The 18,556-nt window shown below is 46.4% G+C and overlaps 1 protein-coding gene and 1 long non-coding RNA gene across 7 annotated transcripts in view; one reads left to right on the top strand and one right to left on the bottom strand.

The window, feature by feature from the left end:
• The window catches only part of Ppp2r5c (protein phosphatase 2 regulatory subunit B'gamma), a 148,628-nt gene that overhangs the window by 51,875 nt on the left and 78,197 nt on the right, over positions 1–18,556 (top strand). For 3 of the 6 annotated variants that reach the window (XM_004645406.2, XM_023705683.1, XM_023705684.1), the window contains exon 1: positions 2,633–2,838. The exons of 2 other annotated variants lie outside the window; for them this stretch is intronic. In XM_004645406.2, coding sequence (XP_004645463.1) covers positions 2,745–2,838 — 94 coding nt within the window. In that variant the 5' untranslated portion in view covers positions 2,633–2,744. Of the gene's footprint in view, positions 1–2,632; positions 2,839–18,556 lie in introns of those variants that run through there. One more of the 6 variants, XM_004645407.2, reaches the window with a different exon arrangement.
• LOC111813801 lies at positions 200–3,096 on the bottom strand. The gene is made up of 2 exons (XR_002818965.1): positions 3,017–3,096; positions 200–239 (listed from the first exon to the last, which is right to left on the bottom strand). It is a non-coding gene; the product is annotated as an uncharacterized LOC111813801 (long non-coding RNA).

Raw genomic sequence — 18,556 nt, 5'->3', positions numbered from 1 at the left:
GCTCTGTGTGGCTCTCGGGCCTCTCCCTGCCTCTAATCCCGGCTCTGTGTGGCTTTCAAGCCTCTCCTGCCTCTGATGCCGGGTCTGTGTGGCTCTCGGGCCTCTCCCTGCTTCTGATGCTGAGACACTGCTGCTTGCTCGTGGAGTTTCCGCTGGGGAGTGCCGTCTTTCTCATTGCAAGCATTCTCATTCTTGTTCCTTATTTTCCCAGGCAAAATTTAGAATGATTTGTCAGTTACCTAGAAAAATACGGAGGTTCATCTGAATTTTGATAGGAAATACTTTAAATATATAAATTATTTTAGGGAGAAGAAAACAGCAAATTTATAGGATGTTTGCTTCTAGTTCAGAAGTATACCATCTAGTTGTCTTTTTTCTTTCCCATTTTCATTCTAGCATCTGTTTTTCCAGTGATCTCTGATCTCAGTCCTGAGCATTCTCTAAAGAACTACTTTACATGCATCAGCTTCTGGGAGTGCATGGGGGAAATCACTGATAAAGCTGAAATCCCTTGATCTGAGATCATTAGGAAAAATACATCAAAAAGTGACTTCACTTTTTCTTTGCTTTCCAATCTGTATATTTTATATAAAGCTCTAGGAGTCTCTCCTTATTTCTGTATCCCAGCTAGTCAGCACAGCCCTAGGATAGGCACATCTCTGCCTCTCACTTCCCATGAAATATTAAATGATGCGAGCAGGTCTCTCTGAAAAGCACAGAGCAAGCAAGCATTTGCTTCTTGGCCCTTCGAGCCAGAGTGCCCTGCCCTGATAGAGTCTGAGTTCCCCTGGCGTCACTCCTGGCTGAGGAGGTGATGGTGGGAGCCATAGTCACCCTCAGCACTGCTTGGTGGCCCTGGCTGGGGGCAGTGGTTGGCTGCTCCTGACAGACACAAGCCACGGGTTGGCAGAGACTTCTGCGACCCAAGTAGGCAGCTGCAGTCCGAATTCACATCACCTGGCTTGAGGCTCAGGCTCTTTGTGTTTAACCAGTCTGTTCACTTAGCAGCACCGCCCAGGCAGGAATGAGGCCCGCAACACCCGTGGGGCAGGAGAACGTGGTCAGGTGCGCTTCTGCAGGCCTGTAGAAACGGTGTCCAGGCTGGCCAGCACGGAGTCCTACACTCCTGTGGCATCTTTCAGCTGTGGGAAAAGAGGGCACAGTGGTGTTCGCTGTGCTTCCTTTCCATTCTGGTAATGGCCACTGACACACTCGAGCCTGCGTGCTAATGGTCAGCGGGACCCCTCTGCTCATGGAACTGAGGGAGGGCCCGGCCCGCAGGTGGTGTCCGTGCAGCCAGTGTGGATGTGCACACCACGAGGGCCATGTGGAGGAGTCCTGGCCCCCGAGTTGGTACTCACACCCGCCAGAAAGGTGGGGCATAGGGGAGAAATTATAAAAAGGAGCCACCATTCAGGCAAACTTCACAGGGAGAACTGCTTTCTGCCAAGAAGGCTTTTCTTTCATTTGTTTTCATTTTGCTCCCTTTTGGAGGGAATGTCTCACCACAGTCTTCCAGTCCTCCAGATCTGATGTCCTTCTTGGAATGGCCTTTTACAGTAACCTTTCTGAAGAGAGAAAACTAAAATCTGAATAGTAGCATTCACTTTATTCATGTGGTGTGAGAAATTGAACCTAGGGCCTTGCACATGCTAGGTAAACCCTGTACCTCTGAGCTATGTCTGCAGCCCTTTTTATTTTTTTCTACTTATTTACTTTTCTTTTAGATTGAGAAAAGATTTTGCTAAGTTGCCCAGGTCATTCTGGAACTTGCCATCCTCCTGCCCCGGTCTCCAGTGAATAGGAGCCTAATAAAAAAATAAAAAAATTTAAAAAATTTAAAAAATAGGTGAAATGTGTTACCTTTATACAAAGCATCTAACACTTAAGTGTCTGCTGCCTTTCACTTTATCCTTTTTGCACCTTGAAGGCCATGGTATAAATAGTTTGTAACGCCTTCTAGCTCTTGCACTTAAAGCAGGTTCATTTTCCATGTAATTTCTTTAACCTATGTTTTCCAGAAGAAAACCTAGGCTCAGGGAGAAAAAAAAAAAAAAAAAAAAGTAAAGATTCTAAACTCCTTAATTTGCACTACTTACTGGTGGGGGAAGTTGAACAAGAGTCCAAACTAATGAGTTAGAATTGTGTAATGTTTAAATATCCATTTGCTTTTAAATACCCATACACACAGAGAGAGACCTAGGTTGCCAAAGTGCTATGTATAGTGCAGAAACGAAACTAGGACTAGAAAGTGGAAGGTGGGCAGGTGGGTGGGTATTGCTGAATTTGGGGTACCAGCTCAGTGAAAGCTAAAATGTAAAGTTCATAAGAATGTATATGCACACGTATTTTTCTTCTTCCTCCTCCTCTTCCTCCTCCTCCTCTTGGTAGCTATGAGGCATTTGTGTAGTCTGGCGAGGGGCTGTGGCATCCAGCCCTGTCCCCTGAGAGACAGAATCTTTGCCTCAAAGTTACTGAGAAATGAAGCCTGTAGAAAGCTCGAAAATGCCCAGGTTTTTAATGCAGACTGACAGCCAAACAGAACGCTCTTTCCATTTGCAGTTTTTTTCAGTGTCATTTTAAGTTGCAGCTTCCGGCCAATCAGCGAGCTCTGTGCCCGCTGACATCACGAACCAGCCAGTTCCCTCCAGCTGCAGAGAGCTTCAGTTTGTCTTTTTTTAAAACTAAAATGGAGGCTGGTTTCTTGCCTTAAGGGGTACACCGCCTTTCCCGCTGGAGCCTAGATGTTGACATGTAATAAGGCGGGCAGCGGGATGGTGGTGGATGCGGCCAACTCCAACGGGCCTTTCCAGCCCGTGGCCCTGCTCCATATCCGAGGTGAGTTATTGTGTGTTCCCCTGGCCGGAGCTTTACGTGGGTAGTTAATAAATGGCTATTGTGCTTCAGATAGGAAAAGCAGGAAGTCCCCTCCGCACAGGCCACTCCACTCAGCCGCAGACGTGACCAGAGCAGGTGGGGAGCGGCGCTGCCGGTCGGCATTTTACCGACTACTTACAGAATTTGAGGCTTGCGAGAGGCCCTTGCATGCATAGCTCAGAGCTGGTTTTACTGCTTTCTGCCTGCTTCCCATCCCCCTTTGGAGCTGTATGCTGATGTCAAAGGATGTGAAGTCACTGCCCGGGAAGGTGTGGGGTGGGGGTGGGAAGGAGAGGCGGGTGGCCGGGCCTGGCCAAGTTGTCGCGCGCAGAGTTTCTGTTACCTCAGGTTGCTTAGTGCTACAAAGGTTCTGCTGGGGCCATGTCTCCAAATTAAAGGCGAATAGCAGAAAATAGGCAGAGCTAATGAGAAAAGAACTTCCCTTTGACAAGGATTTTCCTTCTTGCTGAGGAGCCTAAAGGAGAAATGTGCTCACGCCTTGACATACTGAAATCTACTGGGGTCACGATTTTGTGTTAGTGTTTTCATGAAATGTTAGGGGCTATTTTGCATTTACATAGGCCCTGTGTGACAATTAGCTCTAAAATGGCAAGTTTTTAGTGTGTATTTAGATCATTATTTTAATATTTAGGTTGCCTCTTATACAGTCTGTATTTGCGATTTGCAATTTAGCTGTAAAGCACAGTATAAGTTAGATTAAATTGTAGCTATCAGGATAATACATAGTTGTTTTTAGTTGATATTTTAATGTATTTGTTATGTAAATTTCTCATTCATTATTGGATGAAAGAAAATGGGTGCTAAGCTTTATCAAATCACTTAAAAACGTGTCTTGTCACAACTGTGCCTCAACAAGACAGTTTCACTGCTGTGGACCGGTGCTCAGGTGGGTGGGGCAGGGTCTCTAGGTGACTGTGGCCCCTCTGCTGGACAAGGGAGTTCCCGGGGACGGGGGTGCAGAAATACCAGGCTGGTTGAAGAAAACAGGTGTTGTGTTTCTCACCAAATCCTTCGGACAAAGTGGGCAGAAATCCACATCCACACTGACCAGATTCTAGGGTGGCGTGGCTTTCCTATGGATGGTGTTGGGTGTGTAGCTGCAGGACCCCAGAAGGAGTTGCTTGGATTTCATTAGTTGTCAAACAGTAGGTCACAGCAAAATAATTTGATTTTATATAAAATTAAATTTATGTACATTTTAAGGTGCCTTCTAGCAAACCTTTTTGGTTTGTAAGTCTTACGACTTTTATTATACACTTAATGTACTAATTCTTTTAACTATGCATTCTGAAATAGAATCTTTTGATTTTTATGAGATATATAACTTCTTGATAATTCTGAAGTCTAATCATGCCCAGTTGGATTTTTTTCCCTGTTGACTGTCACTGTATAATTGTTGGGGGGGGCATATAGTAAAGTGTATTAACCTGACAAAGACTTGAGTTTTTAAGGTGCTAACCTTTCAGGACCTAAGCCTAACTTCTACTTCAAGCAATGTGGATAGTCTCTAATTTCGAAAGTCAAAAAAAGCTTGGTTTACTTATAAGGACTTCTTAGAGCAAGCATGTTAAAGTGAATTTTAGCAAAATGTGTTTTATGTACTGAGCACTTGGACTCTTAGGGAGTCTAATTTCCGTGTAGCAGCTTCTGTGTGCCGAGAGCTGAGGGCCATTAAAAGTAGCTGCCCCGAAGGAACAGTGGGCTCAGTGGGAGGTGCAGCCTGGAGGGGCACAGAGCAGCCCTGTCCAAGAGGGTAGGACTGCTGCTGTCATGCTGCTGGCGAGGAGAGGGCCCAAGAGCGCTCGGCACCTGGAGGAGGGGAAGTGACTTACGTGCAGTCCACACCCAGACTGGTTGTTTTGCCTGAAATTTTTTTTAAACTCATTTTAAATCAGAAATTGTGACTTTATAGAACATTTTGCAATAAAGTTACAATAGCGGTTTCCCCATGCCCCTATCATCTTTCGGGTTCAGTGGCCTTTTTGCTTGGTCGTGTGGTACCAGGGTTCATTTCTTAATGGCTTTACAAATACTGTATTTGTTGAGCAGCACTGTGTGCTAGGAGTGATCTTAACTTGGAATGAGAACTGAACAAGCCTGTGATCCCCACCCTACCCCCTTCAGAGTTTACAGTCCCTTGGGGTGGGGCTAGGGGCCAGTCAGATAAACAAGGAAATACAGTCAGCCGCTAAGCTGATCTGTGCTCCAGTTGATTTGATAGTTACTGTCTACCAAGTAGTCAGAGCTTGTAATCAGTATGGTGATCCTGAAAAGCTGAAGAGGAGAAGGGATCTATTTTAACTTAGTGCAGACCTTCCTGTCTATAGGAGAGACTGACTTGGAACCTTTACTTGGCTGTAAATTTAGCTGGGTGACTGAAATCCTGCATGTTCAGCTAGGTCCAGAAGCGCTGTCGGCAGTGGTAGGAATGTTCTGTGTGCTGTCTGCTGCCTTAACCAGGGGCCACATGTGACTGCTGGTGAGCACTTAGAGTATGCAGCTGGGAGACTGAATTTTTAACTTCAGTTATTTTAAATTTAAATGGACACACGTGTTCAGTGGTTACTGCATTGGGTAGTGCAGTTCTTGACCAGAATTGGCAAACTTTTGGAAAGGGGCTGGATTGTAAATATTTTTGGCTCTGTGAGCCAAAGCAGCCACAGACAGTAAATGAATAGACACATCTGTGGTCCAATAAAGTTTTATTTACAAAAACAGGTGGCGCTGGATTTGGCTCCTGAGCCATGAATTACTGACCCTGTTCTCGGCCAGTCCTGAATTTTTTAAAGCAGTTTCCTAGAGGCTCGTAGCACGGCCTCTCTGTCCTCCTGGCTGGTGGCCAGGCCTCCTCCCACTGTGGCGCCCCTGCCCGCCCACTTGGGAAGCTGCGTTGAAGGCAGGGACAGCTGCACCAGGAAGGTGTTAATAGGCAGGAGAGGACCTGCACAGCCCGGCCTCGTCCAGGTGACTGCTCTCATCCAGCCCTCAGCTCACCATCTGGTGAGTCTTTGAAGGCCTTGTCGGAAGCTGGAGTACAGGTCATTCACCTTGTGGAAGCCTGTATTTCTTGGGATATGGAGGACTAGTTATGAGAACCTTTGTTTCCTCACAAGTAGTACTTGCTGAGTCATCAGTTAGTTGGTCTTCACCTTTTCAATAAGAATTTGGAGAAAAACATGCAAGTAGCATGTGAAGAAGTCACCCTGGCCAGCCGCCCGTGGACTTCTCAGCAGTATTGGTACACACCTTGCACCAGGCCCAGAACTCAGGCACCTGCGGCCCTGAAGTCATTGAGAGTCAGTACCCAAATGATGGTCCGGAGCAAAAGACCCACGAAAGATTGAGTCCTTTTCACTCTAAATAGTGTCTCTGCTCAATTCAAGTTGCATGCTTCACAAATGTCTACCTGTTGTGACTACAGCTCTCAAAACTGACTTCAGAAGGACACTCACACATTGGCAGTAGTGATCCTGTGTGTGAAACTGTCCTTTGTGCTCCTGGCACTGCGCAGGGTAACCTGAGCAACAGCCTTCAGGGAGGAGTCTATACTAATTTTTCTTAATGAGTCCTTCTCTTAAACTCAGGCATGATGTCTGTTCGTGAGCTTTGCCTCACAGCCAAAGCTGCCTCCTAGAATTTGTTATGAGATGTGTTAATGATATAGAAAAATGAGGGAAAAATGAAGAAGTGAGCTTGTTAGTCCAGGAAAAGGTTGTGAGACACAGTGGTTTAGGATCCATGCTACTTGTGGGTCACAAATGTCAAAGTTGTTCTCTGTTAATCCCAGAGCCCTTTGCCAAGCTCAAGGAACTTTGTGAACACCAATTCTGTGACTTCTCCCAGCACTCCTGCCTGCGGGCCAAGCAGGACAAGTCCCAGAGTGTCTCCTCCCAAAGGTCATCCAGCCTGGAGACTCAGGCCAGGGCTGCCGCCTCGAGCTCTGCTGGGGTGTTGGGGAGAACAGGTGGCTGGAGCACTCCTAAGGTACCCAGTGCTGTAGGGCTTTATTACTTCCATGCTTTCTAGAAGAGAAAGGGGACCCCTTGCTCAGGGCCTTAGAGGATGACATGGGCCTCGGCCAGCAGCTCTGCCTCTGGTCTCGTGTAGAAAGGAGTTGGCGAGAACACAGCATCCTGGTGCCTCTCGGCCCTCAAGGCTTTTTGTCGCATGGGTGTGTGCGCGTGGGGGTCAGCACTCATCTGCCTTTGGAGCAGGAGCTTGCACGAGGTCTTGTGGACATCGATGCGGTGCGAGAGGACAGCACCCTCCCACTGTCACTCTTGACTGTCCACGTCTGCCAGGCCTCACTTTAGTTTTAGTTTGGCTTAGTTTTCTCATCTCCCACAGAGTCAGGCACATCCTGAGGAGTCACGGGAGCTTGAGATCTCTCACGGCATCCGGCTTCGTATCTAGAGCAAGCATCAGTCGGGGTTGGTGGACTGAAAAGGAAGTAACTTCAAATCATAGCTATCTGCATACTTCTTAGCTGCTGCTGGGTCAGTGGGATGGTGACACCTCAGCTCTGAGCCTCACTTGGGCACAGCTCTCCCTGCAGTGAGGTGTGGGAATGGTGTGTGCCCCAGCTGGACTACCTGCACGGGAGGAGGCTTCTCCCATTAATGTGTTTTCTTTTTTTATTATTATCATTTTTTAATGTATTTGGTACAGGGTCTCACTACGCAGCCTGGACTTGTAGTGATCTTCCTGTTTTTAGTCTGCCCAGCCCTGGGATTACAGGCATGCGCCACCATGCCGGGGCTGTGTTTTCTTGTAAAGGTGCCTTTCTTTTTAATATTGGAAAGACATTGGCTAAAGGATACCCTATTACAAAGAACAAAGGTCTGGTTCTAGTTTAGGTACTTGTATTATTTATAAATCAAAAACCCTTCTGGTTTGACACAAAGACTAAAAAGACATACCAATTAAATACAAGGAGTAAGTCTAGATCAGATCATTATTCCAAACATGAAATTGACCCTACAGACAACATTTAGGGGGGCAGTAAGAGAAAAGGGAGCTCAGAGTGACCCTGGATGGGGCAGAATTACTGTTGGTTTTGGGGGGGGGTTGTTTGTTTGTTTGCTTTTCCATAATTTTATTGAGAAACAAATAGCAATGAGACAGTTTCAAACCAAATTGGTAGAACAGTTTCAATAATTAACACATTGCATACTTTCTTCCTAGTGGTTAATTGCGGTACAAGATGCAGACATGATATCCTATTTACAAACACCATTAGAACAAATTCCTCTATTCATTAAGAGAATGTAACTATATATCTATCCTGACTACTTTGAATATACAGATACAAAATGGACATTCATCTGTATCCCCTTTTTTGTTAAGTTCCATTATTTGAATATTATAGGTGTGTAAGCTTAGCAAAATATTCTAAAAGAGTCCAGTAGTCCCTAATGGTATTGGGTCTTCCGCTTGACTGGCAATGTCAGAAATTGTTGACCTGAGTCCCCTACAGCTCAACATAACAGCATGGCTTTACTTCTTATATATCATTTTTATACTTTTCTGCTGGATGGTTAAGACCAAGGTAAAGCAGGACCTATGCAACAAGAGTTGTAGCTTTTGGGTCTGATAAGGTCAGTGTGTTTTGTTTTTTGAGACAGGGTCTCATTGTGCAGTTTGGGCTGGTCTTGTGCTCAACTTTTTTAGGCCTCAGGCTGATCTCAAACTCACAGCAGTCTCCTATCTGAACTACAGGCATGCACCACCATACACAGTCCCAGGGCCAGCACCACACACCTGGGTTTCCGGGGCTGGGTCAGTGCGCCCGGGATTCCAGGGCTGTAGGGCCAGGGATCAAACCCGGAACCTTGTGCTTGCCAGGTAGGTGTTTATGCCTCTGAGCTATCTCCCCAACCCCTCGTTTTTTAAAATTTTGTGGGTTTTTTTGCTGTCAGAAATTGAACTCACGGGGCGGGGGAGATGGCTCAGTAGAATAAGCACTTCCCTGGCAAGCACAAGGGCCAGAGTTCAATTCCCGGTGCCACTGAAAGAAAAAGAAAAGAAAAGTTAAACTCCTAACCTCACACTTGCCAGGCAGGCGCTGCACAGCCAGTCTGTTTCCCCAGGTTTACTGTTCGTTTTCCAAGTGCAGGGTGGTGGTATGGCATTGTAAGAGACTGTCCTCCTTATTGAGGAATGCCGTCTGAAGGAGCCACAGTGCTGTGTCACTAGCTCTGCAGCTTACTCAAATGGTAGTAAGAAAATAAAGCAAATATCCCAAACATAGATATCCCTATAGCTGTCAGTGTCGGGAAGGCCCTATACCAATATCCATTCAACTTCTACGCAGATTTAAATACTTTCATATCTAAGGGAAATGTCTTTCTAAAGGTTCCGGCTTAGGAAAAACCACATGATGGAAATGCAGTCCCTTAGAACTTGCTTCCTGAGCAGCGAGTGGTGGTCACACCTGTTGATTGATTTTGCCCCTGGTTGCTGACTCATGGTGGCGCACCAGGTGTTCGGCTCCGTACTCTGCTTGGTGTTTACTGCACTTTGATTGGTGTTTTGGGAAAGCTGCCGTAAGGCACACTGGGAGATACAAGCTTGAAGGGCAGTGCTGAGTGTTCAGGGGTAAGGGGCTGGTGGGAGGCCCTGGCCAGAATGCAGGCACTCTCTGAAGGTGAGGTGTAGGACAGGGTGAGGGTACCCCACCTTTCGGGCCATGGCAGGGTTAAGTGAGTGCAGGCCAGAAATGGTGGGTGGAAAGTTGCAAGATTCTCCAGTGTGACTGGCGCCGGGGAAGAAGCCTTTTTGTGGGTCACATGGGGTCTCTCAGAGCCCAGCGGCTTAACCACAGTCTGTTGAATTTTCTACAGCTGTGCTACCTGTGTGTGTTACTCTCACAATGTGTCTGTCCCTCCTTCCCCTCCCATTTCCTGCGCCCTTTCATCTCCTGCGGTCTGCTTGGCATTGGTGTCTTCAGTGCTCTAGAGGGTGTCTGAAATCACCCACCCAGTTGAGCCAGACGCTGCCTCCATGATGGTGGCCCAAGTACTTGTGGTCCCCGTTCTACCTCTTTCAATTCTGTCAAATCCAGAGTAAAATAAGAATGTGACACTTAGGTTTTTAACTCTTACACAGGAGTTTCAGCATAATAGTTATATGAAGTTTTATGTTTAAAAGTTAGTGACATTCTCTATGACCAATCCCCAATAGCATGACTTCACTTGCCATGTCCCCCGTCACTGTTCCAGAGGCGGGTGTCACTCTGACGCCTTCCTCACTTGGCTTCTGTAAGTCTCACATCTTATTGTCAGATCCTGTCAGGCTAGATTCCACTGAATTAATTCTTTTTTTGTGCTGGCTGGTTTGGTTTTTGGGTTTTTTTGGTGGAACCGGGGATTGAACTCAGATCCTTGCGTTTGCCAGTCAAGCGCTTATCCTACTGAACCATCTCCCCGGCCCCTAAAAGAACATATATATATATATATATATATATATATATATATATATATATATATAATTTTTTGGGGGGGGGGCGGAACTGGGGATTGAACTCAGGTCATTGTGCTTGCCAGGGAAGCGCTTATTCCGCTGAGCCATCTCCCAGGCCCCTGGTTCGGTTTTTGAGAAGGGTCTCACCATGCTGTTCACATTGACGTCAAACTCCTAGCCACCAGCACTCCTCCTGCCTCAGCCTCCAGAGTAGCTGGAACTATATGTACACCACCATACCAGACTAATGCTGATTTTCAGATGTTAGATAATAGCTAAATAAGTGAGATCTTAGCTATAACCTTGAACTTCATTGTTTTTAATTTTAGTACTGTATTTTTAACAGAATTGGAGCTATAAATACTTTTTGATTAGGTTTTTTTCAGCCTATTCTTCGTCATGGAAGTGTAACAACTTTTTAATCAGGCAGCTGGATTTCTGTCAGCTGGTTTAGTTTCACATAAGCAAAGTGTTGTAGTTGTCACATTTTAATTTATAGAACTGTAATGTTTCATTTGTTCTAAGGAACAAGCCTAATTTTTCCTGAATTACTAGTCTTTCATCGTTAGGGGTTTTCCAGGAAGAAGAGGTTAGGGTGTGGGTGTGTGTGGGTGTTGTGGGCAGTTTCCAGGCATGAGTTTTTCCAGCCTGGGATAGCAGGCCAGGTAGATCCGTGTGCAACTGGTGGCCATGGCTTCCGAGCTCAGTGAGCAGAAGAGTGTCACCATGGCAGCAGGCTGGCACAGCAGGGGCACGGCTACTTTCAGGAGACCTGCCAGGCCACACTGTCTTCATGTGTCTCCCGAGATGCCCACTGCCTTGTTCTCTGTGTGACGTGGTGTCGAGCTGGCAGCCACCGTGCGCTCTGCCACATACACACCTGTGTGACCTCAAGGTGTCCTTGATGAGGCCTGACGTTATCAGCTTTATTTAACATCAGCCATGTCTGTACCTTTTTAATTCTGTGTGATGAGGTAACAGAGCTCACGCAAAGCCCTATAGACACTGTCTGTCTGGAGGAAGAGCAGCTATGCCGTTGTAGGAGCCATGAGCTGACCTGGACGGGCACTTTCTCACAGGGCTTTTTTTTTTTCCCCCTGCTTGAAAGAACAAAGCCAGATAGCTAGTTAGTAAAGGTTGAATAGTACTACAAAATTTTCTAACATTTTCTCAGTACCAGGGATTGAACTCAGGACCTTGCACTTGCCAGGCAAGCACTTATTCCACTGAGCTATGTACCTGGCCTTATTTTTTAACATTGATTAACAAATTTTTAAAAGTCCAAGCTTTCAAGCAAAATTTAAGTTTTGGGAGATTTCTGTCTGCCAGTGTGAGTGCGACAGCTCTCACTGTTAAAGGCGCTCCTGCTGTCCTGCTGGAATGGTGGCAGTTTTAAGAAATAGGATTTCGCCCATACGGGGACGCTCACACGCCTCAGCGCACGTGTGTGTTCCCAGAGAGGCGAGTGCTGCCCCACAACACACCAGCCCAGGCAGAAGCCACGCTCACTACTTGTGTCTGGTCTCTGAGATGCTGGCACTTGCCCACTTTCAGGGTAAAATTAACATCCAAAAACTTTTGAAAGGCAGTGAGACAGCTAAACAGGTCTCTGTAAGCCAGTGTTGTTCTTGTTTTATTTTTCACATGTACAGTAGTCCTTTGCTATTTCACAGTTTGACTTTTGCAGACTCACTTTTGACTTTTGCAAGGGTTTTCAAAAAATATTAATCTAAATTATTTATTGTAGATTTTGCAGTACCATACAGTATTCATATGTTAAAATGATATGGGTCTATGAGTTTAGAAAATAGTTAAAAACTTAGAAATATTTTTAAAAGTGTGGGAAAGATTTGAGTGTGGGAAGGGTTTATAAAGCCTTAAAATGTAAATACTGAAATAAATGTAACATCACCGCTTCACTGGTTTCCACTTACCGTGGGGGTGTCTGTAACGCAAGCGCCCCAGTATGTGAGGGGCCGCTGCGCTTCTAACAGAAGAAGGCCTCACAGCAGGTGGCCAAAGCAGCAGGTGTGCAGACCGACCTTCTGCTACATCAGACGTACGAGCTGTCTGCAGAGGCGTAGAACTGTCCTTTTTCCTTTTTAAAAGAAGTTTTCATAAAGGTGATACAACAAGAAATGGTCCTGTTGCTTTTGTGAGTTAATGAGGGAGATATTTCTAATAATTCTCATACGGCCAGTGTAAGGGGATATAACCCGCCAAATCAAAGCTCTTTTGCTCCTCATACTTAAGAGAGTATAAGCACCACAAAAGTGCGAAACCCTTGGCCTAGTGTACCCGTTAGCATGGGCTGCAGGTAGACAGGACTGTGTTCACTAAGCCTCCGTCTTTTCTCTCTTCCTCCTCAAAACAAAACAAGAGCAAAAATAAATAAAAATCCCACAGAGACCCTTTCTGAGTTGGGCTGGCATTTGGGGGGCCTGAGTGCGACCCCTGCCGGCTGCCTCTGACTGTCCTGAGGGCCGCAGCCTGCACGCGCCTCCCAGGGCCTGCACACACAGTGCCCGCGCACACTGCGCAGGCGCTGGGAATGCCAGGACCAGAGCGAAACCTCACCGTGCTGGCTGGAGCCGAGAGCCCTCGCCTCATCAGACTTCTGGAAATGTGGGTGTTTACTTCTCACTCCTTCAGACCTGGTTCTGAGAAGCATTATATTTGAGAGAGTATCGATGATCCTTTTAAGAATATTTTTGTAGGTATTCAAAACGCTGAGCTCCTGCTATCTGACCCTCCCCAGCACACACGTTTCCTGAGTTACTAGATCAGATCCTACAAAAATTCATCACTTCAGAGCCAGGGTTAGGTCTGCCAGTGCTGCTTACTGGGGTCCCTGATCCAGTAGCCATACCTTGCTGACTCTCCAAGCATGTTGTGTTTTTAAATACATTAGCTAGCCAGGCATGTGGCACACGCCTGTGATCCCAGCACTCAGGAGGCCAAGCAAGGAGAATTGCCATGAGTTGGCAGCCACCCACCCTGGGCTACATTGTGAGTTCAAGGCAGCCTGGACTACAACGCGAGATCCTGTCCTGCCCTCCAAAAAAGCATTCACTTATCCTCCTTATTTTCAAGAAAATTGAACGGAGCGTAGATTGACATTCCAGCCTAATGTCTCTGAGGAAAAGAAACATAATAAAAACAAGAAACCCTCCTTTTACTTTGTCCTTAGTTCAGAGAAATGCCCTGCCAGGAGAAAGATTGAGTGCTTTCCACCAGACAGATTTTTTTTCAAGAACCCTTAACAAATCTGATGGTTTTTCCTTATAAAAAATGTCACAAATGACATGCTGAAAAGCATCTTTATTACTGTCTAACAGTGGTTAGCTTACATGTATACTGTAAATGGAAGTTGAATGTATAGTCTGCTTTCCTGTCCAGGCTCCTCTCTTCTGTCCCTCCTCTCCTTAAGACCCCAGGCTCATCACTGTGTTTACTTTCCGCAGAGGTGGTCTCCTCTGGAAATGAGGTGCTCCAAGGCGTTGACACTGACCTTTCATAACACAGCCAAACTTTTGGGGTTGGCTTTCCTTATTCAGTTGCTACCGTGCCTCTTGGAATGGAGCAGAATCCTGTATTTTTTACTTCTGAGTTTTGGGCATCATTTGAACATCAACTTTCAAAATGTTAATGTTGAGTTTTTGCATTTCATTTGTCATTATCCAATTAAATGAGCCCAGATTGCCTTGCCTACTGAGGTTAGAAATGTGACTTCCAGAGAGGTGTGCATGTGTGTGCGCATGTGTGCTTTGGAAAGTCGAGTGTCAGCTACCAAAACCCCCTTCAGTCCTACAGCCTTGTCTGGAATAGCACATGGCCTTCTGCTTATTTGAACCTTTCCCCCTTTGTTTTTAACAAAAAGAAGCGATCTATTAAGTGAAAAGTAATCTAAACTTAAGCCCTCAAAATAATTCTAAGCTGTACACTTTATATTTAAATATTAAAAAATAAGTTTAATAAGTGTGTTCAGTAAAGAGTTCTTTGGCAGGAAGCAGGGACTTGTGAGCCAAGTTAATAGCCTTAACTGCAGCATCCATAGTAACTAGACATGCCGCCCGTGTAAATATTTATCCAGCCAGTCCTGCCGCGGAGCCTCGGTGGTTACAGCATCAGCCGCCAGCCGTGGGGTTCTTTGCTGTTATCTGGTATTCCGAGCATCACCATCCTTCATCTCTTCCAAGGTAAAAATTTTGGCAGCCAGTGTCCTGGGAGCAGCTCAGTGCCAGTGTGCTGTCTGGGGCTCCCAAATGAGGGCGGAAGGCTGTCATTGTTTATCATTAGCACCCAGCTGCCTTTGTGATCTTCAGAGCTTCGTGCAAGTGTTCATTAACCGTCGCCCTCTTTCCTGTGAGGTAGTAAACAGCTGTTATTAGCCCCCTTTTTACAGTTGTGGAAACCAAAGTGGAGAGGCTCCCCACGTTGCCTGAGGTCCCAGAGGAGTTGGTGACAGAGACCGGAGGAGCGCTTGGGTTTTCTGACTCAGTGCTGGGCTCACACCACTCTGGACGTGCACGGGAAGCTGCTCGTGCAGGTTCCTTTATCACAGGATCTCTGTGCAGAGTTTTTTCTGCTCTGCTCTTGCGGTGTAGAGCGCAGTGCTGCTGAAACCAGGTTAGTTGCTCTGATGCTGTCAGCTAGGAAAGCAAGAGATGCAGATTCTGGGTCCTGAAGGTAAGGCTCGTCCTTGCAGGTTTACAGCCGTGGGTGAAATTAAGTGACCTCAGCCTTGAACTGTCCGCCTGTGCCTCAGTCTGGGCTCCTGGGACCTGTCCTCCACCGGAGTGAAGAGTCTCCTGCATCCCAGGAGCCTCCCCCAGCTGCATTTTAATCATAGATGGCAAGAGTATTTCAGGGATGCACAGGAGCTTACTGCTAGTAGAGACACAAGGAATAATTCTTCGCATTTGATGTGTTTTTCTCTTGCCAGTGATACATGAAATTCTTGGGTAGAACCAGTTTCTCTAGAAACCTGTCCATTTTAATTTAGCCATTTCTCTTAAGGGGAGACAATAGCAGGTAGAAATGTTTCTTGCTGTGTACGATGAGGTGATGTTTACATCATGAAAAGTGGTAACCGCATGTTCCTTGTCACAGTGCAGCCTGCGTGTTTGCTTCCTCATTCCATGTTTCAGTGTGCGCTGCATGGAAGAGGAGGATGAAATTCAGATTAAAAACTTAAATAACCAAGTTCATCTCAAATGGAAAGAAAACTTTATGGGATATACCTAGCACAGAAAAGAAAGCAAAGTTGGATTTTTGTCTTTGCCAATGGCCACTTAAATCTTTCCATCATTGGTGTTTGGACGTCACCAACACACTGCGTGACCCTCACTCTGTGCTAGAATCAGTTACATAATAGGTGCCAAGCTATTACAGGCAATGGCTGCCTTCTGTGCTAGTGTCGAGGGCACGTGGCAGAGTGGCTGAAGTTTGCGAAGTGAATTGGTGGTCCCAGAATGAAGTCGGGGGACTCTGCGGTTCAGTACGCTGGGGATGTGTTCCTGGGGCTATGTGGTGAGGACAGTGCTAGAAAAGCATTTGCATCCGAGAGGCCCACCCTGGATGAACTGCTGAAAGGAGAGCGGCAGAGAGCTTGTAGGGGAGGCAGGTGCGGAGCAGGAGTGTGGCCTTCCTGCCACTCCTGTCACCACCAGGGAGGGCAGGCTAAGGAGGATGTTGTTACATATGGTTCCCCAGTGAAGTGCAGGCATAAAGAAGAAACTGAAAGTAATACCTCTGGGTGGTGAGAGGGTAGGAGGAGTGGCACTGTTTTTGTACATGTATTTGTGCATGCATGTTTGAACCATGGATTACCTATTCAAAAAAGTTAAATGCAGGCATAGGGCCAGGAATAGAGGTGAAAACTTGACTTGTGTGTGCAGGGCCCTGGCTTGACTCCTCAGTACCACAGTAAAAGGAAAAGAAGGCATAACATTAAAGTGGGGGACATAGATTGATTATTAAATCAAGGCATTACCATCTTTCTGGTCTTTGAAGGTAATGCTGTGGTTCTGGATAATTAACTGACTGAAACACAGTGTTCAAGCCCGTAGTTGTGGATTTGGACTTGAGACTCAGCCAGAGGTTCACTTTCCTAGTTCTTATCCCAGCGTGGGTACGCCCGGCTGGGAGCCTGACTGCAGAGCACACTAATTCATCACCACAACTGAGCACAAGAATGCAGGTGACTGAGGTAGGCCATTCAGACTGTATGGCTCCGGATCAGCTGGCCTTCCATGTTTGTGTTTCATATAGCCGAGTGAACCAACTTTGCTGTATTCCAGGCACTGTCACTGTGTGGTCGGCCACACAGCTTCAAATGAATGGGAAGGCTGGACGTCCAAACCCACTCTGCTGAAAGTCAGAGCATTCCATGGCATTTTCTACACAGAGGGTGCCAGAAGTTTGTGGTGCAAGAAGGGAAATTTAAGAAGGAAGTTGGGGAAGGTAGGGCCTCGTGGCCTTGGTCTTCCTGATGGTGTAAGAGAGGAGGCCTCAGCAGAGAACTGAGGGTGGACAAGCAGATGAAAAACTGGAAGAATGATGGGACAGCTGACCAGAGATGGGAAAAGTACGGAGCAGCCCCACAGGTGTGATCAGAGGCAGCCCTCGTCCCTCCACAGCATGGCTGAGCTCCCCTGGCCACCAGCCCCTTATCGTGTACACGATCTGCAAATATTTTTGGTTCACATTTAGGTCATCATCCAGTTTTGGGTTTTGGGAAGGGGTTTTGGGGGGTGTGTGTGTGTGTGTGTGTGTGTGTGTTTGGTTCAGGGTCTCACTACGCAGTTCAGACTCATAGTGATCCTCCTGTTTTCAGCCTCCTCAGCACTGGGGTTACAGATGTGTGCCACTACACCAAGATGATCAGGTTTTTGTTTTTGGCAAGCTGAGGGTTGAACTCAGGGCCTTGCACTTGCCAGGGAAGCGCTTATTCAACTGATCTATCTCCCTGGCCTTCAGATGATCAGGTTTGCATTGGTTCTTGGGTGTAGAGTGAGGGGAGGGTCCAGCTTCATTGCATGTGGCTATTCTATTTTTCCAGCACCATTTGTTGAGAAAATTACGCTTTACCCCCCTTAAATGAACTTGGCACACTGGGCAAGTATCAGCGGACCATGTGTGAGAGGGTTTCTTTTTCAGTTTTATTCTTTTGTTCTCTCTACCTGTCATTATATCTATACCACATTGCCTAATTCTGGAGCTTTTTTTAAGCTTTAAAGTTAGGAAATCTGAGTGCTTTAACTTTGGTCGTCTTCTTCCAAGATTGTTGAGTACTTGGGCTCCCGTGCACTTATTTCCATGGGACTTTGAGAGTTAGCTCATCAGTGCTCACCAGCTCTCTTCCATTTTGGAGCCTCCCTGGGCCAGCTCAGGTCAGTGAGGGTAGGGCTGCCCCCTTCTTCAGATGCTGCCCCTAGGAGTCCCCACGTGCTTCAGTTTCTAAAGCCTAAAGGTCTTTATCATAGAAAGTGATGTGGCTTTAATATTGTTTTGTAACTTTTACAGTTCAGTATAAAGTGTTTGACATTGTTTAACTGCATGTGAAACTGATATTCCAGGAAGCATGGCATATACTTCTGCAGCTTTCTACCCTTCTAAGGGTGTGTGCCTGGTGTGAGAGGCTGATGGGGAGCCCCCCCGCAGACCCCAGGCCCCTGTGGAGCTGAAGTGGAGCGCAGTGCCCACTTGTGTCCTGCCTGAGGAGCTCAGGGCTGCAACCCAAGTCCACAGTGCTGGTTACTCTTGCAAGTGGCCATCCTTTTCTGTTGATTTTGGAAGTAGATTTTTCTCATCAGTCTGATGCTTGCAGGATGAAATCTGCTTGGTTGCCTGTTACCTTTTGGGGACGTTGAGGTCTTAACTAGTGGGCATGGGGCATTTAGTTTGCTTGGCGCAGGTTAATGGTCTCACAGCACCTGTGCTGCTCGGGGCAGGACTTTACCCTAAGACAAGGCAAGAACTCAGTTTATTCAGTGTAGGAGACTATCTTTTATCCTGATTGGCCTTTTTTATATTAAAATGTCCTTTCTGTGTTTTTAGGTGATCTTGTCAATTAGGCGGTAAGCCAGTGTCAGTCTGAGAGAGACCTTGTAAGATCAGAGCTCCAGAACATTGTTGTAGACACAGAGCCCAGATTTTTACTTTGTTTACATTGGGGGTTACCACGTAATATTTC

This window comes from Octodon degus, unplaced genomic scaffold (assembly GCF_000260255.1).
Source record: "Octodon degus isolate 3935 unplaced genomic scaffold, OctDeg1.0 scaffold00226, whole genome shotgun sequence".
Classification (NCBI taxonomy): Eukaryota; Metazoa; Chordata; class Mammalia; order Rodentia; family Octodontidae; genus Octodon; species Octodon degus.
This window is presented reverse-complemented; position numbering and strand designations above follow the sequence as displayed.